This window comes from Falco naumanni, chromosome 9 (assembly GCF_017639655.2).
Source record: "Falco naumanni isolate bFalNau1 chromosome 9, bFalNau1.pat, whole genome shotgun sequence".
NCBI classification, from domain to species: Eukaryota; Metazoa; Chordata; class Aves; order Falconiformes; family Falconidae; genus Falco; species Falco naumanni.
Genome location: NC_054062.1, coordinates 1,575,519 through 1,598,713, shown reverse-complemented (window position 1 = coordinate 1,598,713; position 23,195 = coordinate 1,575,519). Strand labels below are relative to the sequence as shown.

Sequence of the window (23,195 nt, the reverse complement as noted above, 5' to 3'; positions counted from 1 at the left end):
TCACAGGCTTGGAAAGAAAAATAAACATCGTGAAACCAGGAAAGGGAAGAGAACGAGAGTGGAGCAAGCAGGCAGCTGGGTGATAGCTGAAGTGCTTCTTAAATCAGAATGAGAAAAATGCATTGAAGTCAGATTTTAAATCTTGGTAGCACTGAACAAATGCTGAATGCAAGGACTCTCACACCGATTTCTTACCAGTAAGAACGCCATCAGAACTAAAGGAACCCTTTCTAGTAACGTGCATGAGATGAGGCCCATTTGTTTCATGCAGTAAAGCATATAATGGATTAATTACCTATTGAATTGAAAAAGTAACACTGAAAACATGCTTGCATTAAAGCAAAAGGCAGGTTTTGGCTGAACCCGTGGTGCCCACTGGCTTTGCTGTGCCTTCGGTACCCCACACGCTTTGAAAGCGAACCTCTGCGCAGGACTCCAGCGACATGGGCAGGCAGGGCAGCACAGAAAAGCCCCCCCAAAACCTAGAGACCAGCTCCCACGCCCACAGCCGTGCCACCCACCCAAGCTCCTGCATCACACAGGGGGATGCTACCCAGCCCAGCACCTCCCCCTGCTGCCGCCTCACACACCCCCCCCCGGTGCCCCAAAACCCACCCGACCCACAAACGTGCCACCAATCCTCCATCAGCCGGGGTCCATCTCAACCTGCCATGCTAACGAATTACTAATTCCTCCGTTTGGGAAGGCAGAACCTGCCCATGCGTTCCTACCCTGGCCACCACCACAGCGTAAAGGCACCGGAGAGCAATTTTGAGATCAAGCGGCTGTAGCCATTAATAATTAGCACTTTAAAACTTCAAAGGGTGATGCTGGCCTCTGCAATAAAAACTCAGCACACCCAGAGACGGTGAGGAGGAGTTCTCATCGTCAGTGCTGCCATTTCCCAAGCGAGATCTGAAATGTAGAGGTGAGGACAGCCCACGGGGGGATGGTGGCAGCGCTGGGATTTGACACAAAACCTCTCAACTCACATCCCTGACACCTCCTGCGGCAGAAGGCATAAAGATCACGTTATGTGAGCATCACACACGAGCATCTGAGAGCATCCCAAAGCCATGGCTGAACCAGTCACCTCGTGCCCTGCAATACCCTCACATGACACTTGTCACTTGGCCCGTACCAGGGGGATGCTCTTGGTAAAACCACAGGAGCCCATGATGGGCAAGGTGATGCTTTCCGACACAGACAGAAAGAACCACAACACACAAGGTCAGACAGGGAAAGAGGTGCTGGACGCAACTGGGGGTGGGTACATGTGTCCCCTGCTCGGCGCCCAGGGGTCACACCGTGCTGCACGTGCCCACTGAGCTGCCGAGCTGAGGGCATCCGACCGCAGCCCGACAGAAAATTGCTTTCGCTTTAAGAAAACTCAACCCCTCCTGTCTTTATCAGCAATTCCTAATCTTAAACCATTCTGTCTCTTCCGGAGAAAGTAAAGACAGAAACCTCAATGGAAAAAAAAAAGGAACTGAAGTCTGAAAACAAGAGACTCCAGATCTTCAGCTGATTATATTTCTAGCCAAATACAACAGGTTGATTAATCTACTTCTTCAGACTGCTAAAGCTACCAGAACAGCAGAATATATCCCTTTCACTCCAGAGGAAGCTCAACACATTTAAACCAAACATCTTCCAGACAAGAGAAAAAATAAATACAAAAAAAAAGGAAAGAATCGGCGCTCTAGCATTTGCACGTCTCTGAATATAAAGCTTCGGAAAAGTCAAGTGAAGCAGAGTTCTCCGGTAAAATAAGTGGGCAAAGCTCCATCCATGGACTCCAGCAGTTGTCTGCTTAACCTATAAGTAAACCAGAGTCTCCGCTTTGGAGACCGTCAGTGTTTTCACCTCCCAGTGCAGCCAGTGACCAGCTCCATCACTCAGCGCTTCAGCCAGCAAGAGCTGCACCTGGAAGTGCAGCCCCCCCGGCCATCCCTCACCGTCTCATGCTTTTCCTCAACAATCCCCTTTATTCCCACAGCCATAGCGCTCCCCTCAACTCCGCATGACCCTCCGACCCCAACAGGGGCAGGAGGGGGCCTGGAGCAGGCTGTGCCCGGGAGCACGGCCCCCAGAGCAGAGACAGCCCGGAGCTCCTCTCAGCCCCCGCATGCCCATGGGGTTCCATGCTGGCGGGGGCGTCCCCCAGCACCCACTGAGCTGCGACCCCACTGTCACGGGCAGGTCCCGGCGTGGGCTCCAGCAGCACCCAGGCGGCAGCAGCCCCCTTCTGCTGCCGGCCCGCGGAGGTGGGATGCGGGGGATGCTGCGGTGCCTGCAGAGCCGGGTACCACTCGGGTACCACCCGGGATGCTCGATGCAACGGTGACGGGAGGGACGCGGCTGTCACTGCTCCGTGGACAGCACCCAGCGCCGGGGACGGCTGCTGGCTGAAGGATGCTCTGGGGGGCCAGGGCCAGCACCGCCCCCCCGCTGCTCCCCAAAACCGCCGGTAACGCCTGTGAGGCCACCGGCCCGGAGCGGGCACGGCCTGGGCACCCCCGCACAGCCCACCCGGCCCCGGCCCGCGACGTGGGATGCCGCGGGGGGTCCCTGTCCCGTTCGGGGGTCCTGAGGAGCCGCCGCCCCCTGTGCCCCTCTCCTTGCCATTGTCCGCCCGGCGGGGGGGGGGGGGGGGGGGGGGGGGGGCGGGCAGCCCCGTCCCGCCTCCCGCCAGAGCCCGTGGCCCCGCTGCCCACCCGTCCCCACCCCCGTCCCGGACACGCGTGGGCCTCTCACCTGCGGGGCCGCTGCCCGCGGCCGCCGTCTCCTCCTCTTCCTCCGCCGCCACCGCCGCCTCCTCCTCCTCCTCCTCCTCCTCCGGGGGCGGCGGCGGGGGGCTGCCCCGGGCGGGCGCGGCGGAGCCGCGGGGCCGGCCGGGCGGCGCCGGGCCGGGGCCGCCCTCGGCGGGGCCGCCGCTGCCGCTGCCGGGCTCGGGAGGCGGCGCGGCGCTGGGGGGCAGCCCGGCGGCGGCGGCCAAGAGGGCGGCGAGGCAGAACAGGGCGAGCCCGGGCGCGGTCCTCGGCCGGCGCCTCATGCTGCGGCGCGGCGCTCCGCCATTCATTCATTCATCCCCGCTCCCGTCCCTCAGCCACCGCGGCGCTCCGTCACCCTGCTAGAGCGGCCGGGCAGCGGCGCCGGGCGGCGGCGGCTCCCGCCCCCTCAGCCGGCCATGCCGCGCCGCTGCCGCCCCGAGCGCCCCGCAGGCGGCTCCCGCCGCGCCCCGGCTGACAGCGCCGCGCCCGCCCCGCCCTGCGCCCGCCGCGGCCAATCAGCGCCGCGCCCGCCCCACCTGACGGCAACTTTGTAACTCTCGGGGCGCGGCGCGGCCAATCGGCGCCCGGCGGGGGCGGGGCAGCGCGGGGGAGGGGGCGGGGCGCGGTGGGGGCGGCCCCTGGCGGCGGGGCGGGGCGGTGCGGCATTGTGCGGGCGGGGGGCAGCGCCCCCGAGCCCCCCAGCGCCCCGGCAGCGCGGGGGAAGCAGGCAGGGGCGCCCCCGCCGCCTCGTCTGTCTGCGCCCGCTGCCGCTCTGCTCACTCGTTTTCAATATTTCTCTATTTTCATTATTTTTATTATTTTTATTTTAAATATTAAAGGCCCCCCCTCCGCTCCCCCCCTCCAGTTTCACAAAACAATGAGGAAGGCGCCGGGATGCGCAGCGGGACACAAAGGGGGCTGTCACGCTCCCTCCCCGCACCGGTGCAGTCTGTGCAGGGGCCCGGCAGGTCGGGGGGTGTCACCGCCCCGCGGCGCGACCCCCCCGGCAGCCCCCCCTGCCCACCTCCCGTCCCCACGCCCGCGGCAGCGCCGCTCCCCTTTGTGCTGCGCATCCGCGGGGCCGGCCCGTTTCCCAGCGGCGGGGACGCGCCCCGGGCACCGGCCGTGAGGACAATGAGCCCGGGGGGAGTGCCCGGGGGCTGCCCCCCGCCCCTGGTCCTGCTGGGGCCGGGCACGGCAATGACCTTGACCAAAGCCCCTTGACCCGGAGGAGCGGTCGGCGGCGCGGCGGGGGAGGAAGCACGGTGACACAGATATTAATTATTTATGGTACCCAACTGGGCGATCACTGGTTGACGCGCGGCGGAGCCCGGCGCAGGCGTGTGTCACCGGCCCTGGCGGGGCCAACGCCGCTCGGATCGACACAGCGGCACGTGGCCGCACGCCGGGATGCGCCGGAGCTGCCGGCTGGGCCATACGGAGCCGTACGGGCAGCAGCCATCCCTGCGCATCCTGCTGCGGGAAGGTGTGGAGCACGGGGGCGTGATGGGTCAGTGCATGGCACTGCCAGCCGAGGGGCTGACGAGTGGCTCCTGGGGATGCTGAGGAGTGTCCCCTGGGGACCAGCCAGCCCCACCTTCACCCACCGCACAGCTCTGGCTACAAGTCCCCCCACGCGGTGTTTAGGGGCTGCCTGCACAGGGAGCGCTGCCCGGCGTAGCTGCTGTGGGCTGATTATTCTGCAATAACTCACTGCTCTTCCCCCATACCCATCCCCTTCTCAGAAATAAATGGGACTTTATTCCTGCATAATAATATAAATATTATTCCCCAGCAACTATGCTGCGCCATTTCCCCCAGTGAGACAAACCCACCTGAGATTTGCTTTTCACAATGGTTGCCAGCCTCTCCCTCCCCAGCGGGACCCTCCGGTCAGGGGACTGCAGATGGCAAGGAGGAACGGTGTTTTGCCAACCAAGGCTCTCCTCCAGCGATTCGCACAGGGTCTGCTGGAGCGGGAAGGAAGAAGCCACACAGAGGAACAACTGCTGAGGAAAGAGTTGTCCAGAACAAAGAAACCCCTCAGTTTTGGATAAAAGTAATGCAGCCTCGGCAGCCAAAGGATGGACCCTGCGCCCACCTGCCAGCTCGGGGCTGGTCCCCACAGCGGCACAGGAGCCTGCACAGCCCAGGGTGCCCAATCTCTTCCTCCCGTTTCTGATACATCGTGTTCTTCCTCTCTGCTTGGGAGGAGCGGTTAAGCGTGTCATGGCTTTTCGCGGGAAGATCCTGCCTGGGTCAGACATCCTTGGGGCATCCCCATCCGAGCAGGACCCGTGAAAGGGGACTGGCCACTGTTGGAGGTGGGGGTCACACGCAAAGCCAGAGACTCCTGCCCAGCTGCTTATGTCGGTGCTGATTTACCAGGAGATTCGTTACAAAGAGCTGCAAAAATAGACTGTCTCTGCCACGCTGGGGGCACGCAACCCAGAGCCTTCGTGGTGATGCCACGGCCCGGTGGCAGCAGGGGTAAGAACCCCGAGGGGTGAGTGCCTACGTCGGTGGAGATCCCCGCCAGCCCCCAAGGCTGCCAGTCCGCGGTGCAGGGGCTGGGCGAGGGCCGGACCCCGGCTGGAGAGACGCTGTGGAAGGTGCCGGGGGAAGGATGGAGGATGCGGTGGCATGTCCCGGGCCCTGCACAGGGACAGCTCCAGCAGGACTCGCCGCTCCCCCTGTTGATGTCAAATAGAGTTGCAAGTGCTCCACAGCCCCGAGCACCGCACCCCGAAAAAACAAGCACCCAAAAATCCACTGGCTGCTTTCAAAGGCATCAAGCCGGGGATGCCCAGGGCACGGAGCAGATCTGCGCTGGCACCGCGCCACCGGCACGCTCCTGCCTCCCTTCTTCTTATGTTGCCCTTTTGCAATGAGAAGGTGAGAAACACACGTCTGAGCAGGATGGATCCTCCGGGAACAAGGAGGACTGACAGCCCGGGCCACAAGCAGGCAGCCCAGCCTCCATGCCTGCTTCTTTAGTAAGTTTTAAGGGTATCGACATCCTCCCCAGAATTGTTCCTATTTCATCAAATCAGCAAGATTTTCTTCCCCAGTGGAAGGTTTCCATCAGATATTTAGCAGCCAGCTCTTTCTCTGACCTATTTGCAAGCCCCAAGCCACTCTCCACCACCCACTGCTTGAAAGCTTTGATAATTCAATAAGATGTTAATTCTGACACCCAGTATAGCTCACGAGACAAAAGCTTTTTCTTTTTAATTATTAGCATTAATTGCAGTACAGGAGTAATGAATCCTCTCCGCAGACTTAGTTTTCAAAGCACCCAGCAGCATTTTGCTACACAACTCCCGTTAAGTCAATGTGCATTAAGTGCATTCTGGCAGAGCCATGTGCTTCGGGGTACGCAGAGCCCAGACACGATGGGACTGCACGAATCTGCCGCGGGGACCAAGGAGCGAAGTGAAGTCGCAGCCTGGCCAGTGCGTGTAGGTGTTAGTGCACGGCTGCTTCAAAAGCACGCAGAAAAAGGGCACTGTCAGTTTTGAGCATGTCAGGACCTTCTTCTAGGGCAAAATTATGCTCTTAAGTGCAAAGGATTGTTAGTGAGACCCCACATGCTTTATCAGGCTGCCCAGCCTGTGAGTCCGACCTGTACACAGTGCTGGAAACTGTTCCACCTTCATTTAAGAGCCCGCACCAGCGGATCTTTGCAGGGCTTGCCCCCGAGGAGCTGCCCTCCACTCCCTCTGCAGAGCCCTGTCAAGCATTGCCCCAGCTGGAGGGAGATGGAGATATCCTTTAGGCTGCACTTCCTCAGTGAATATTTTCATTATTCCACATCATATTTATCATTTGTTTGAATCATCTAATAAAGAGTGGTTGAGAGTAAAAATCCCCAGGACCGTCCCTATGAAGCCGTGAATGACATGCAGGAGCTGACTGAACGCACAAGCAGAAGTCACGGCTTTATTTTGACCGCTGGAGCCAAGTGAACAGCATGTGTGATGGGAAGCAAATAATTTTTAAAAATCTTTCTGTTTCCATGACCAAGCCAGTGTTAGCAATGAGAAGATGGCAGTTAGAGTGCAGAGCTCTGCATCTTCATCTCTTTCTCCATGTATTTTAAAAATAACACACCTTCTTTGTGGTTGTTCTGAAACGGCAGCCTTGCCTCAGCTGAAGTGCACGCACTGCCTACATTTATCCTCTGATTTGAATATAAATGAAAGCGAGTGAATTAAAAGCAGAGCCTGGAGAGCTGTCTCTGCGGGCACAGGGCTGCTGGTGGTGGGGCTTGGTGGGCAGAGGCCAGGAGCCCCCCCCTTGGATCTGCAGCATCGCCGAGCCCCTGAGATGACAAATTCCTCCTCCTCTGGGGCCCAGTTGCCTCGTACACTGTGCTCACGCAGAATTTACCCTTGTACATGTCTCCGAAATCATTATGTTGCTTTAAAACCACCTTTGGCTGACCGCTTTCGGTGTGAGCCCTGCACAGACCCATCACTGCAGTGCCGAGCATCCCTCCCTCTGGGACCCCCCCGGGGAGGAGCCCCGATCCTGGCTCCCGGGCACAGTGGGCAAGGGGCAGCCTTTTGCCCTGGCCACAAGCCGCCCCGCTGCCTCCGCTGGCCTCACACACTTTTTATTTGCACAGGGCGACTGTGGCAATGAAATAGCAAATGTCTGGCGTCTTTCTTGCAACTTCCCAGACGGCAGCAAAACTCACATCCCCGGCCAAGGGGGCTGCAGCTGCCACCGCTCCTACCGTGAGCATAAACAAACCCAGCATTAGCACAGGTCTGTCGTCATTTCAAATGAATGCAATTAGCAGCCAGGCCTCCCTCTCTTGCAGAGGGTGAACATCGACAGCAGGGAGCAGGACACGGCAGTGGCACGGATACCACTAATAGGTCCCAATTCTGCACACACTTAAAGAGCAGCTTAACTTTAAGCATGTCAAGGTCATACAAATGTAAAGCTAAGCTCCTTTTAACATTTAAAATGTCCTACAAATGCAGAAGACCGTATAAATTGGTTGGTGCATGTGTTTATCGCTGCTCTCTGAGAGGTTGGATCAAAAGGGCTGAGCAGGAAGGGGCAGGCGCTGAGGACTCAGATTGCTCAGAAAGTACAATTTCTTCCTTCCACAGGCAATTGTGGCACTTTCAAATGTGCTTTCATCTCCAAATCCTACTGTCCATCCTAAATTTCCTGGAGAAGGTTTTGGGAAGCACTGGTCAGGAAGGATTGCATTTGCTGCGTTAATTGAAACATGGTAGCAGAGGAGGGTGCCCTGAGCGCCACTGGAGCGCAGCGGTGGTGCAGCCTGCCGGGGCACAGCCCAGGAACCAGCGCTTCTCACACACGTGGATAACATCAAAACGAAACCAAGAATTTGTTGAAAAGAAATGCTTTGGAAAAAAATTATCCTCTGAAGGTCAAGACAAGTGGTTCAGATTTTTCCCCTGTCAATAATTTCCTACATGTTCCCACAAAATGGTTTGATTTCAGCAAAACTGCGCTCACCAACAAAAATCCCTTCTAGCCTGCCCGCTGCTGAAAGAGCTTTGCCGGCACCCGAGTTCCCTGTGGAGCTGCAAAAGGGAGCAAGACCCCCAGGGCTGCTCTGTGCCTGGGGGTGCCAGCCGCGGAGCACCTCAGCCACGGTGCCTCTCGACTGGCACAGGCAGGCTGGGTACGGCTGCCATCACACCCACGTGCAGCTGCTCCGGGCTCCCGCACGCACATTTTCCTTCCCACCCCGCTCCTGCACACACACCTCATACGTGCACACATACGTGCACACCCCAGCCCAGCTCCCCTCTCTCGCACACCGTCTCCATCCTGGAGCAGGGTGGTCCCACACCAGACACACGCACACACACACCCTGTCCGTGTTGCACACCTCAGCCAATTCTCTCACCACCACGCACACCTTGTCTCACACCCAGTTGTTTTTTCTTGCCCCCGGCACAGCCTGAAACAAGCCTCTGGATGTTTCCTCTCCAATGCAGCCCCAGTGGCCCCCAGCATCACCCTGGGCCCCTCTCCCCAGTCCCTGGCTCTGGGGGTGCTGCCCTCAGGACTTTGAGGGGCATCGCTCCCTGGCAGGTGCTTTCTGCTTCCCTTTTCATTACTGACTATTTCTGCAAGTGTGGGGCACAAAATAGGTGCAGAGGAGCATCCCTTCAAACGAGATTTAGAAAAGCCGTGTGGGAAGGGTTTCCATCCTGCACATCCACAGACGGGAGCAGCAAATCCCCTCGTTGTTTGACGGCAGATAGTGAAGGCAAGTCCTTGAGTGTGAGACACTGAGCTACCAGGGATTATACAACTCCTTTGAAAAAAGGCTTTTCTTCCAGATCCCTTTAGTAAATCTCCAGCTATTACCCACCCTAAAGCACTGGTAACACTTTCAATCTCTCCCGCTTTCTGCCACATACATTTTGCGTTTCACTCCAGGGCTCACGTTTTTTTCACTGAATATTGAAAGCATGTTATTGCCGGGCACGGGGGGGCGGGAGGGGATACAGGGTAGGGGACCCTGCCCAAATTAAACAGCTATTCCCACATTACCTGATGCAGGGGACTGGCTGCACAGAGCCAGGTGCTCTCCCCAGAGCCCAAGCTCCCACTCAATACGCTCAAGGCCGATTTTTGTGTTGGACTTTTTCCATGTGTTTGTTTTAATGAATCCCAGGAGGCTCTGGCAAGGCTGGGGCTCGTCCCAGCTTGCGGTGGGGACCGGTGCTGCAGCATCGCATGGGGAGTTGGGGCTGGGGGATGCCACTGGAGCTGGGATCAGGATAGACCGAAGCCCAGATAAGCGCAGTATGTGGGACAAGACAGCATCAGTGTTTGGCCATTTCAGCTGCCAAACCCCGCGTCCCCTGCACAATGGTAGGGAAGTCTCAGTGTGAATGCAGGACAGGAGGTCCTTCGTATTCACAGAGGTGCAAGTGGGACATGTAGGGGCTGTTTTGGCTTTAACCATGGACAATCCATCAACCAACAAGGCAAGACCTCTTTATTTCTGCTTCTTCATCAAGTGCTTGGGACTGAGCTTCATCGCCATGAGAAGGAGCCACCACATCCCAAAATCCAACCATGCCCAGCTGCTCTCTGCTGCCAGGAGCCGGGGACGCCAGCGAGCAGGTGGATGTAAGGAGCCTGGGAGCAGGCAGTGGGATCGGCTGAGCGGGTGGGAACAGGGCCAGGCACGGCAGCAAGAGCAGGAGCACAGAGGAAGGGGCCTTCCCATTGTCCAGAACAAAAGACCTGATGTGTGCCCAGGGTAGGGAAAATCCCACCCTCCGAAAGCCAGATCTGGCATTTCCACTTGGAAGAGCCTCAACGCTGTCATTACAAGTACATTCTACACCAGCGCAGCTAAACCTCTTCTTAAACTGGTTTCATTAATTCGGGACAGCTACTCATCCAAGCGCTTACAGCAGGTCATTGGGACCAGCCATACCCTGGCCAGCCGCCCTGCACCTGGCAGTGTTTGTGTCAAGGGGGTCCCTTTTGACTACCTCTGATTTTTTATTTTTTTTTTCTTAAAAGGAAATAAACAAAATAAAACCTTGTGATGGATTTTTTCCCTTTCTTTTCTTGACTACATTCTTGCTCCCAAGTTAATATTCATCATTAGCCCTGCTCCGAAGCCTGGTGGACAAGGCTGAACATAGGTGTTAATGTGTCCTTTTGGGTGCCACTGCAACGCTGAGTGTATCCCTACCATCATTTTAACCCAACGATCTCCACATGAAGCCCTAGTCATTAAGTGTCCCAGCTCGTGCCTTAACTAACATGGGTCTTTCAGAAAAGACCTTAGTCTTCATTTCAGGACACCAAGAATGGAAAACCCACCACTTTCCTATGTTTTTTTTCCAAAATATTGGACCTGTTGGGGGGTTTTAAACAATGGTGATTAATTTTCAGTCTGACTTCATCTGGCTTTTGCTTCCAGCCATCCGTTTGTGTTTTTTCCCCCCTGCTAGATTACAGAACCTGCAATGCCTGCTCTTTTCTCCCCGTGAACATATTTATACACTGTCATCAAGTCACCTCTCAACCTCTTTTTTTAATAATGCAAACAGATGGAGGTCTTTAAGTTCTCCCCCCTGTAAGGCCATTTCTCCAGTCCTTCAATCATTTTTGTAGCTCTTTTCAACACTCTCCAACACCCTCTCTTAAATGCAGACACGTGAACTAGATGCGAAATTCCTGAATCAGTCTCCCCAGTCTCATAAAAAGGTAAAATCCTCTCCCAGCTCCTACTCACTGTTTCCCCTCTCACACATCCAAGAATCTCATTCAGTCTTTTGGCTAAAACATCTCACGTTGCCAGGAAGATTCCATTGAGCTGATGCTCCACTACAACCCCCCGTCTCGAGTCCTTATGCAGAACCAAACCAGCCCAAAGCTCCCCCTTTGCTGAGGCTGGGGCTCCTTCTTCCTTCCTACGTGTTCCTCACTGAACTGCTCTGATTTCACAGCTATCCGGGCCATAACAGCATCTTTTGGTCTCTTACTGTAAATGCATGGTTTGCTAAATGCTGGATACCAACTAGCTGCCTGGGAAAAGCGAATATTTTTGCATCAGATGTTACAATTTCCCTGTTTTCCCTTTTCTCCTGCTCCCTGCCATCACCATTCCTGGCTTTTGGTGCTCAAGGGTGGCGGACATCCATCCACAGCTGGCCTCAAGTCTGAACGCCCTTGCAGCGCAGAGGACTGATCCGGCTGGCCTCAGCTGGGGCATATCCAGGTGCCACCTGTGCTGACGTTACCTTGGCCGTGTGCTGGGCAGCACGGTGGCAGTGTTGGGGAGCACGGCTGGCAGCCAGGGCAGCCCCAGCCCCACGCCATTTCCCTGGCCAGGTTTCCAAAGTGATCAGCACTGATAAAAGGGAGAGGTTTTCAGCGAGGGCACCTGGTATGGTCGGGCTCTTCTGAGCAGCGTAGTTGCCAGCAGCACACCCAGAGCTCCTGGGAGCTGAAATATGTGAAACTCTTCCCCCCCTGTGTTCTTTCCCAGTTTGTCATTGCAGCTATAGTGTATACACAGGCTTTTGCATGCGGAAACAACTGTCCACCAGCACCCTCTGGGCTGCAAGCAGCATGGTCACACAAGAAGTGTTACGCGACAGTGTCATAGTTTAGCCCCAGCCAGCAACTAAGTACCATGGTGGGATGGGGAGCAGGATCAGAAAAAGGTAAAACTCATGGGTTGAGATAAGAACAGTTTCATAATTGAAATAAAGTAGTAGTAATAATAACAACAACAACAATTGTAATGAAAAGGAGAGGGAGAGAGGAGAACAAAACCCAATGGAAAACCCCCAAGTGATGCACTCTACCGTTGCTCATCCCCTGCTGAGCGATGCCCAGCCAGTGCCCGAGCAGCGAGGCTGCCCCAGCCAGCTCCCCCGGTTCCTATACCCAGCACGGCGTTCCATGGTATGGAATAGCCCTTCAGCCACTTCGGGTCAGTGTCCTGGCTCCGCTCCCTCCCAGCTCCTTGTGCCCCTTCTCACCAGCACAGCCGGGAAAACTGAAAAGTCCTTGATTTAGAGTAAGCCTTACCTAGTAACAGCTGAAATACCAGTGTGTTATCGTCATTATTCTCATGCTAAATACAAATCACAGCACCGTACCAGCTACTAAGAAATTTAATTCTATCCCAGCTGAAAACAGGACAGACAGTTTTAAAAAAATCTAAATAACATGCTGGAAAAAAACATGCTTCTTGCTGGAAAGCTGATGACAGTTCCCTCCCCTTTAACCAGCAGGTGATTTCTCCGTGGCAAACATGGCTTTTGTGGGAGGAAGATCACCAGCCAGGGTGTTTTTTCCACTGGGACCTAACTAAATACTTGGGAAGCGATGCAAGGCTTGGCCTGCATCCTTCCCCGGGTGTGGACGGGCCGCGGGGTGGGCAGGGGGAGGCGGGGGGAGATGGCAGCAGCCGACCACTGCATGTCAGTGTTGCTCCATGCAGTGCGCACAGCTGGGCAACATCTGCCTCCCGCGCTGGAGCAGCTCTGCTCTCACCTAAAGCACTGAGTTACTGGGGGAACGGGGCTCTGCGGGCTCTGTGGCAGCACTGCCTGGGTGGAGGGACAGTCCTGGTTGTGTGGCACGAGTGGGCAGCGGTGCCTGGCTCCTGCTGAGGGCTCAAGGCGCAGGGGTTGCGTCCCCTGCCCAGGAGAAGGTGTCCGGCCAGCAAGCAGATACCCAGGGGACCATGGCCCTGGGCTGCAGGGACACATCTCATCCCTGTCCTGAGACTCATGCAAAACACAGCACCCCCTGAAATCCCACCATCGGGACTAGCTCAGCACAGTTGCAAGGATGAAGGATCATCTAACGTTCCCACTCCTGGTTTCTGCAGGGGCCGGGTTCGGAAGTCAAAGCCCACATGAGGCTGGCCAGGTGCTCCCCACATCGCCCTCATTCCCCAAGCCCTGCGGTGAGTCGTGTCCCCCCACCCCCCCAAGCACCTGTCGGTCCCCTGTGGGCTCAGCTGCTGCCCGGGGCAGAAGGGATGCTGTGCAGAGCATCCCACAGGGCTGCCCACAAAACCCCTCCATTTACACAGAAGAGAGACAAAATCCCTACGTGATGAATAACTATCGCCAGAGCCGGCAGTGTGGGGTACTCAAACGTCCACGCCAGCCTCACGCAGCTCTTGCTGAATTCAGCAGTAACTCATGTTTGTGACTCCCCCTCATCCCCCCCAGGTCCTGCTGGAGAAGAGATATATAATTTGGGGCCTGGATTTTCCATTGCCTTGGTAACACGTTTCCTTGTTGTGCCCGTCACCTCAAAGAAATATACACTGCAGGTGTGAAGAGAAAGGTGAACAGTGGCGTGGCTGCCAGAGGAAACATTGTCCTGGGAATCCAATGTGCTTCCCACCTGCAGACCGGGTCTGTGACTAACGCGCAGGTGGCCAGGGCGGTTTCATGAAAAGGGCCACAAAAGATAAGCATTTTGCTCTGATTTCATGGAATAACAACAGTACTGATGGTGCCTCACGCCAAGGTAGAAGAGGGGCTGGATTTATACAGTGGAAATACAGCTGTCCAGAGGTGAACAAAGCTCCTGTCGACTTTGGGGGCAGAGGGGGGTGTTGAATTCAAAGGCTGCAGATTTGTTGGCTGTATGCCCGAGTCCTACAGGCAGCCAGGAGGGCTTGCCCAGGTGTTCCACCAGGCACGAAGTGAGCCGGTTCAGCTCGGGTGTCCTCCTCCTCCTCCATTCAAAAAGTCCAAGATCGGGCTCTGCAGGAGACGCCATCCCCTCAATCAGCAATGCTTCCCTGTGCTTCGTTTCCTCATCTCCAAGAAAGGAGCGGGTGGGAGGCTTTCCAGCCTTATGAGGAGGTCCTGAGGATTTACTTGTCCTGTCTCTCAGGGGCAGCATTTCGTCAGGACTTGCCCCAGGAGACCCCCAGTGCCTGCGGGTTTGCTGAGCCCCGCTGCACCCCTGGGGTGAGCTCGACGGGTGCAGCCCGGGCAGCGCGAGGCAGCAGCCACCACGACAGGGATGCTGGAGAAGGGGCATGGACATGGATTCAGGGTACTGACCAGCTAAATAGCTTGGGTCTTTTCATGTGGAGGTTTAGTTTTAGCATTAGAGCTTGTTCTAGGGCACCATTCGTTGCAGAGGAAGCACAGCAGCTGGCGTGGCCATTGCCCTGGAGGGAAAGTGCCATGACGCCCCATCACACCCGCAGCCACACAGGCTGCGCTAGAAGAGAGTTAACCAGCTCTTTTTTTTTTCTTTCAAATCCGTTTGCCAGAGCAGTATCCACAAAATGCTGCTGTGCTCCAGGGAGATTACAGGCCAGATCCTGGCTCACTTCAGGCCTGAACCCAACAGGGAGCAATCAAGCTGGAGCCGTGAAGGGAGCAGTAATTCATGATCCTGGCCTGGGTGGCCCAGGAGGCTCCGTGACCTGCTAGCGAGGCGCCGGGGCAGATTACTCACACCACAAGTATGAGCAAGCGGGGAAGGACGCTGTGCAGGGCTGCATCGCTGAGCTGGAGATCGAAGGCGGAGGCATGGAGAGCCCGTGGACATGCTGGGAGAGCCCCTCAGCACATGCTGGGCTCTGGGCATCGCCCAGCGCTGGCAGCACCCAGCACCCCAGAGCCTCGTGAGCAGCTCCATGGTGGGCAAGAGTGCAGAAAATTAGGCCCTGGGCACGTGGTCCTGCAAGCCTTCCTCACCCGGCCCCTTGACGCGCTGACCTGCATGAACGCTGCGAGCATCAGCTTTGCGGTTAGCAGTGGACTTCCAAGTGCCGTACGGGTGCCAGGGAGCAAGCAGGAGGCCCCAGCCGGACAGCTACCGGAGGGCCGGAGTGGTTTTGAGGCTCAGACCCATGTTTTGGCTGCAGCTTGGCTCACTCCGCTCTCTAAGCTGGATCTGAGCTTCCCCTCCTCAGCTCTGTGCTACATGGATGTTCCTGTGCAGCCAAGAGATTTGCTCAGTGACTGTAACATAAATTTGGGAAATATTCCCCCCGCCAGGAAGTTGTATAAAGCGCATTCCCTACACTGCACGATTTCTCTGTTGGCACCGATGTGCCTGTGCAAGGGATATCCATGGTGATGGTGCCCATGGCATCTCGCCTGCGCTGTCTGCAAATAGCAGAAATGCAGCTCTGATACTTAAATGGGTGCAGGTGTGTGGAAAAACCACTTAAACAGAGTCATCATTCTGCCGGACGATGCAAGCGTGTCAAAATGAAAACATCAAAAGATGTCAGCCATCTCACAGAAACATCATGTCAGGGACAGAAAGAGAAACAAATTGCTCCTACCAAGTCACAACATCCTCTTCCAAACTCTTGGAATGAGTTATCTTGAGTGTTTTCATTTTGAAACAACTTCTAATATCTAATTTTAGAATACAGATAAATCATCATGAAAACAAAAATGTTTTCAATTATTAAAATCTGTTTGACCAAGCACAAAATATTTTTTCCAGCCTAACTCTCACAGAGAGTTTTGAAACTTTCCAATGCCTCTCCCAGCTGGAAGAAAAGTCCTTGCCATATCTCGGATACCCCCCGGGTCTGTGCGCAGCAGGCACAGAAGGTACATGAGCGCAGCGAACAGAGCGTTGCATCGAAACCCGCTGGCTCTGCTACCAAGGCTGAGATGCGATGACATTCACCCTTGTTACGAGAATCAGCACAGGCCACTGGAGTTATTTTATTCTTCAGAGCTCATGAGGTGCCATGGTCTTGGATGGGTGACAGCGCAAGGGCCATCATCAGCTGTTCGCCTGAAGAGGAGGTCCTGGCTCAGAGACAGCTTTTGTTGTCACAAAACATCCCCAGTTCCTTGTGCTCGAAGAAAAAGCTCCCAAAATGTGGATTCTTCCTGACACTGTCCCAAATTTCCTCTGTGACTTCAGGAAGCCATTTAATCTGGATGCCCAACCACATGGTGAGCTGGGCTGGAGGGCAAGGAAGGAGATGCTGTTTCCAAAGAGAGAGCGGGTGCTGTGACTGTGCTGGGGGGGAGGATTAGTCCCCTTTTCCAGCCAAAACTCTCATCAAGGCCACTAACATGAAGAACAGTCCCACAATGCCGAGAACCTCGGCTTCATGGACAGGTTGCAAAACTGCACGTGAAAAGTGTGTGCTGGTATTCCCAAGATTTTTCCACTGTTATTAGTATTTACTTCGTGCATCCGCATAGTCAGGGCTTGCAAGGAAAAATGTCAAAACACCTTCTCCTGCCCCGGCCCTTCCCCATGCCTTTTGCCCGTGTTTAAAGCGAGAACAGCGGCCCTGGCTTCTACAAGGGACTCATTGAACCCATGAGCACGGGACTGTCATTTGCTTATTATGTTCAGGTGGCTGAGGGACTCAAGCCGTCGAGTTGGTGATGGCTGAGCCATCCCAAAGGGAAGGAGGAAAGCGAGGCTTTCTCTTTTTAAAACCAGGGCTTTGCCTTTCTGCCTCATGCAGACACAGAGCTCTGCCGTTCCCCTGGTCTGGGGCTCCCCGGTGGGTCACAAGCCCAGATGTTCGCTGCCCAGGGAACAGCCGCATCCTTCTCAGCTACACTCGGCCAAAGAGAAGTCCTCCCTTCCTGCAGTAACAGGCTCCTTCCAGCCCCTTGCAGTACATCTGTCCATCAGTTCACCCAGAGCCACAGTCTAGCCACATGCTTCTGAGAAAATCCAACCCCCCCTGCTAGCAGCCAGTGTCTCCAGCACTCCCCTGTACATTTTCCTGTGCTACAGACAGGATCGCTTGTTGTTTCCCAGCTCTTCTGGAGCGGTCTCCACATGGTTCTTCTCCTTCCCTGCCTTCCCCAGCTGCTCCCACCCCACTGCTCCATCCCCATCCGCTGCACAGAGCCCCGCAGGGGACAGGCACCAACCAAACAGCTCCGCAATTCTTTCCTCAGCTTTAAAACCAGAAACTTTGGTTGTTAAACCTCTTGAAAAAATAACTGAATCTTTATGAATGCCATAGAAGGAAAAGTCCCTATTCAAGACCTAAGCAAAATCAGGACAAATAAAACAGAGGGGCAGGAGAGGGTTACTGTGTCCAAAGGGCAAGTGAGGGGGGAAAGGCAGGAGAGCTCAGAGGAAAATGCTTCCTTAACTCCTCCTGAGGTTATCTGCCGGGTCTAAAAACGACTGGCTCCTCCAAAAGGGCACAAGACGCCAGCTTGCAGCCCGGTTCATTACAGGGCTGTTCCGTGCAGCTGGGGACGCTTCCAGGGGCCTCCCTTCGGGTTGTCTTTGACCAGGGCCACCTGCGCCCATGCAGCCGAGCTAATGACCTGCCCCTCCGCTGGGCTTTTCATGGTTGCTGGAATCACCCAGCTTTATGATTCCGTTCTCCGATACCTGGGAACAGATCTGAAATTAAAAGGCTGCAGTTTATGGGGGGATATTTTTCTCCTAGTTCTTCCTCGAGCCCTCGAGGTTTTTCAGCTAGACCGAGCCGTTTGGATGAGCGTGGCAAGAAGCCTTGGTGTGGCAGCACTGGAGAGGAGTAGGTTTTATGGGAACTGAGGTGCTCTGGGGAATAACCCCCCCTGGACGGTGTCCTGGAGCTGCCAGCAGCCCCCCTTGTTGACGAGGCCAGGGCTGCCAGCATCCCTCCCGCCCGGCTGTACCCAGCAGGCACCAAATGCCCCAGCACAGACGTTTGTGGCTGCTCCAGGCAGCTCATTCCTGCAGGGTCTTGTCTCTGAAGCCATTTCTTCCTTCTCTCTCAGACAGCTGTTTACATTTTTGTTTGTGTGAATAATCTCAAATATGAAGGCACTGCTTTGCTTTTCACCCCATTAGATAATATTAATTACTGTAGGGAGCCAAGTAGCTTGGAAAAAGGGGTGGGGGGAAAGAAACACTCTGGAAAAGTTGCAGGCCTTGCAAGTACTTAAAGGGCCATCTGTGTCTCCTCCAAGGCTGTAAAGACAAACCAGAGCAGCAGTAGCGCATATTTATTCAGTAGACATCATGGCAACATTTCTGCTCCTGTCTCAGCCAAGAAGTAGCACCAAAAATGTAAGGCGTGTTATTCCTGAGGCCCTCCTCTCCACTGGGAATGCAGCGAAGGGCTTCTCCAGATGCATGGTGGGACCCAACCTAGGGAAGGAGTCACCTCCACTTTGGAGTCAAATGCCAGCTCGGTGCTCTGCCTCCTCCCTCCACACGCGCCGCACCTCCCGGCCTCCCCTTCAGGCTGCTGAGCTGGCTCCCGGGGTTCCCAACAACATTATGGGCTGGCCGCCGTCAGAAAGGTGCCTGACTCGAGCAGCATCTTCTGGTGGGCAGGGACGCAGCAGAAATGCAGGTTTCTGATCCTTACCTACTGCCCCCGTGCAGGGGTGCCCCCCTGCGCACCTCTCACCGCGGGCTCGGGCACCATCCCTGGGAGAAACATCTCCTCCCTTCACATCTGGACACAAATATGTGTTAGGCATAATAAGGAAAGATGAAATCCATTTTAACCTGTGCAGTGAGACAAGCTGTTTAAGAACGATAATAAATAACAATAGGTTTATTAATAATTCATCCATTTCAAGCGAACATCTTCTCCAGGCAGTCATTCCTGCCTATTGCCTCTCTGATGTTAAGCAGGGCTACTTACGCCTGGCCTGGATTTTTCATTTGGATACCAGCCAACAAAGCTTCCAGGTGGATGATGCTGATTTACAGCCCATCTACGTTTGCTGCTATATTTACACTGTTCGGTTTTGGGTTTTTTTTTTTTTGTGAATTACCTTTCAGGGCAGTCATCAGTTTTGAAATATAGGAAGGAAACAGCAGCAATTGGAGGAAACCTAAAGTGAAATTCGGTCACAAATCTTGTATATTAATTCCTGTTCCATCCCTCTGCTTCCCCAGCACTTGCCTCGGGAAGTCGTGCCTATTACTGGCATGCTTTTTGCCAAAGATATTATATTGCTATAAATGTCAGACATTTGAAGAACAATACTATCTATTAGCATGTAAAAGAGTATTATTGTCTGCAAGTTACTAGGTTCAAAGGCGGCATTGTGCTTGGCAAATTGCTGTCTGCAGCTCCCAGCAGACGCGTCTCCTCATACCCGGCTGGAGGAGCTGATGGCACAGAGTATGGAGAGACCGAGGTTCTCACCCAGCCGAAAACACAGCGCTCAACGGAAGGGGAAAATTCGGTACGAAACCCACACAAAGGCCTGCAACGCACTTTTGGGATTCTTTGAAGTTACTACCAACTTTTCCTTTGAAAGTAATCTTGGCTTCTAGATCTTTCCTTCTACTTCTGTACTAAAACGAGACAGCCCTTCAAAACATAACCTAAATCACCTGTTGCAAAGAGCGAGCTCTGCTCGGCCCCCGGGAAGGAGCCAGCCTGGAGCACCCAAGCAGCTGGCTGTTGACTTGAGGGGCTGGTGCTCTCCCAGCCCAGATGTGCTCCGTCTGACAGGTGGGTGATGGTTTCCAGCTGTTCCTCCAGCGGCGACTTGTAGCTGTTTCCCACCCCAGCCCCTCGCAGGAGCCAGGGTGTTGCTGTTACGCTGCAGAGCCCGTGCAAAGGGCTTTGAACTTGGTTGTCAATGGCATCTGGGCACGCTCTGGAGTGCCGCGTGTAAATGGTGCTCAGCTCCTACAGTCCTGCTGTTGCCCCATTAAAGCTCAAAGCACATATTAAAGAAGTGTGAGGAATGCTTTGTCTTGCAGAGGGAAGCCTCCATTTCCCTGGCCTCGTAATTCCACAAGGTCTCAGCTCCACGGGCGTCTCTGCTCTTGGCCCACCTGATTCTCCCCCTCCCTTCCTACGGCCCCATTCCTCCACAACTGCCATCTGCTTCTTCCCACTCAGCTAATTCGATTTGTGGGTGTCATGCCCACACTTTAGACTTGAAAACTGACTGTAAGATGCATGAATTGCAAGTAAAACCCTTGCTGTGCAAAGCGTGACGGTAAGTGCCCGGCATCGAACGTGGCAGCTGGATGTCTCGGCTGGGAGCGGGTGGCCCAGCAGAAATCGCAGGGTTTGATGCCAGCTCTGGCCACACTCCTGTTGGAAACAAAGAAATGTGGTGACGGATATATGGCTGGATAAAAAACTATACGCAATGCCTATACGCTGTGGTTTGCCCCAACAAATCAGGGTGGCACAGGCACCCTCCAGAGCTGCACCGGCCCCTCGCTGCACCTTGCAGCAAAGAGAGTGCAGCACTTCCCCCTCGGTGCGGCGAGGGGCCGGCGCAGGAGGTGCAGCGCGGGTGGCAGAGCCCCAGTGCAGCGCGGGCGGCAGAGTTTGCGCCCGTGAGCGGCTGATTAGAAAGGAGCGATAAGCCCAGCACCTTCACAGCAAGAGGCTCTGGAGCAGAGGAACCGAACTGGCTTTGAGGCAGGGACTTGGGGGAAGCCAAGGCAGAGCAGGTGGTTAGGAACTATGTTAACAACCCCGTTAACAAGCGCTGCAGATGAGACCAAACAACGGCTCATCAGCATTCAGTCCAAAGGCCACAGGCTGCAGAGGGAAGAGAATAGAGGAACAACAAGAAGGAGGGGAGATGAAAAGAAAGCGGAGATGGGAACTGGTTTTAATAATATTGTTTCCTAATTACAGCACGGCAGAGAGAGCAGATGCAGTCTGCTTTGACGTTTCTAATTCAGCAAAGGATGTGCCAAGAACACGGCGAGTGAACTGCTAACATGCAGGAGGCGGCAGCAGCACCTGCAGCAGTGGTGGGGTGGGGGGAGCGGGCGTCCCAGCATTGGACCTGGGGCTCGTGTCACCCCACGTGAGCTCTTGCTGCTGCCCAGCACCCTGCTGGTGTTTCTTTTGAGGCTAGAAAATGCAATGGGAGGGCGTGGGCAGGAGGTGCACCAGTGAGGTTTGTAGGGCAGGGGTGATATCTTCCTCAGAGCACCCAGCGTGCAGGCTGGGGGGCGGCACGCTGCGCCTGGCGCGGAGGGATGCGCTTCTCCAGCAGCTCCGTGCTTTGGGAACGGGAACACCTCTACAGCCAGTGCAGATCCATCCTCCCAGCACAGCAGGAACCTGTGGCTTTTCTCGTTATGTCCTGAAACATTTATGATGGGAATTCTGTATCATTATCCCAATGTGGGAAACCAAAAGGACTTACTGCACAGCCCGGCAGCAAAGTGGGGACCACGGGGTAGAGCCTTGAGGCTGCCCCCCGCTGCCCCACAGCAAACTGGGCAAGGACGGGCAGGTATGGGGCCAGTCTGGACCTTCCCCAGCACACGGGGATCCCCGGGGCCCATTTCTCGTAGCGCTGTGTGCCTAGGAAGGAGACTCCAAACTCCTGAAAAACTTCCCTCCAGCTTGGCATGGCGTCTGTAAGCCCCTACACTCACCCGAGCTGTACGCTGAAACCCACAGGATGAGGAGCACTAATGCATGTTTTGGTCCCAGTCCAAAATAAACGCCAACTATAATAACCCTCACGGGAAAGCCAAACAGAGGACCCCTTTGTTAGGGACAACTCGGCACATTACGCTTCATTTGGGCCAACAGCACTTCCAGCACGAGGCGTGGGGCACCATCTGCTTGATGTGGGCAAGGTGGGCTGAGGCCAGAAACCAGAGAAAAAGGGGAATCTCGGGACAGGGAGCTTCAGATGATGCCTCTTGCGTCAGCCTGGCCCATAAAGACTCAAAAAAGCTTGGAGGAAGAGGGACTGGCAGGTATGTTGGGCCCATTATGGTCTCTGCTGGAGCTAATGGTTTCTAATGGGGCAGGGAGCAGTGGTGTCTCCTGCCCTACTCTCCTTTTCTGCTCATGTATGGAGAGGTCCTGCTTCAGGAGCCCCTGTCTCTGGCTAATTCCTGTCTGGTTCCCTTAAAAAATAGAGGGAAAGAGGAACAACAGCATCCAATGAAACCCTGTGGCTCTCTGCTAAGCCCAGCACAAGCTCTGGTCATTTGTGGAAGCTTCTTTACTGGTGTAACCATGATGAAATGGGCAAGGAGAAGGTCTGCCCTGCCCTGAAGGGGCCGGGAGGCAGGGGTGACCTGCAGGTCCTGCAACAGCTCCAGCAAGAGCCAGTGGATGCAAGGTGATCAGAGACACCTGTGCCCCATGTCCTGCGTCTGGCAGGTGGGCTGATGCGTGGAGCTGGCCCCACCTGGGCATCATCTGGCTGATGGCAAGGGGTTGTGCTGGGAGAACCTTTCAGAAGGCAGCCCTTGGCTGCTAGCACGAGTTGCCCTTCTCTCTGAGTCCTGTGCCAGATAACGGATGTCCTTGCTGTCCCAGCCGCAAGGTAGGGTCATGCGATGGGGGTGAAATGGTTGTGTTTGAGGGAAGCGTGACGTGGGGGCTGCCGGGGTGAGGAAAGCCTGCTGTTGCCAGCTTAGGGGGTGTGAGAATGTATCTCATTTGGTGGCATTGCTGAGCGTGGGCTACTGAGGAGGTAACCACCAATGTATAGCACCAGGCTGGTCCTGGGTGTTTTACCCCAGTGCCTGGTGGGCTGTGGCAGACGTAACCCCAGGTGCTCCAGGTACCTGCCCAGGCTGGCTGGTTTTTGCTGTCTGAAACCTGAGAGAGTACCTCAGGGGGGGCTTAATCTCTGTGAGATGTTAGAAACGGTCTTTCTGGAGCAGGTTTACAATTGTTGCAGCTTATGGACTTTTGGGGAGCAGTCCCTGAGTTGTGTCCAGCAGAAGTGGCAGTGGTGCTGGGGGCCCTGCCCAGGAGCAAGTGTCCGTACCAGGACCCCACGCAGCATCCTGTAACTGTCTGTTGTGCGTTGGGTTCAGGTTTGCTGGGGAAAGCCTTGCTGGCTTCAAAGGGAGTAAACCAGCGGGCATGAAGCGTGGAGGGAGTGACTGTGGTGGGCCAGCAGCTCAAGCTCCTGCAAAGTCAGTATTGCTCCTCTGCTGCCGAGTGAGGTTTTCACTTAGCCAAGTGGGAACCCAGATAGGTTTCAA

The 23,195-nt window shown here is 55.3% G+C and overlaps 1 protein-coding gene across 1 annotated transcript in view; it reads right to left on the bottom strand.

The window, feature by feature from the left end:
- MEGF9 (multiple EGF like domains 9) overlaps positions 1 to 23,195 on the bottom strand; it is a 76,152-nt gene that overhangs the window by 48,239 nt on the left and 4,718 nt on the right. Inside the window, exon 2 of the mRNA XM_040606590.1 lies at positions 2,758 to 2,813. Within this exon, the coding sequence (XP_040462524.1) occupies positions 2,758 to 2,813 (56 nt within the window). The remainder of the gene's footprint in view (positions 1 to 2,757; positions 2,814 to 23,195) is intronic.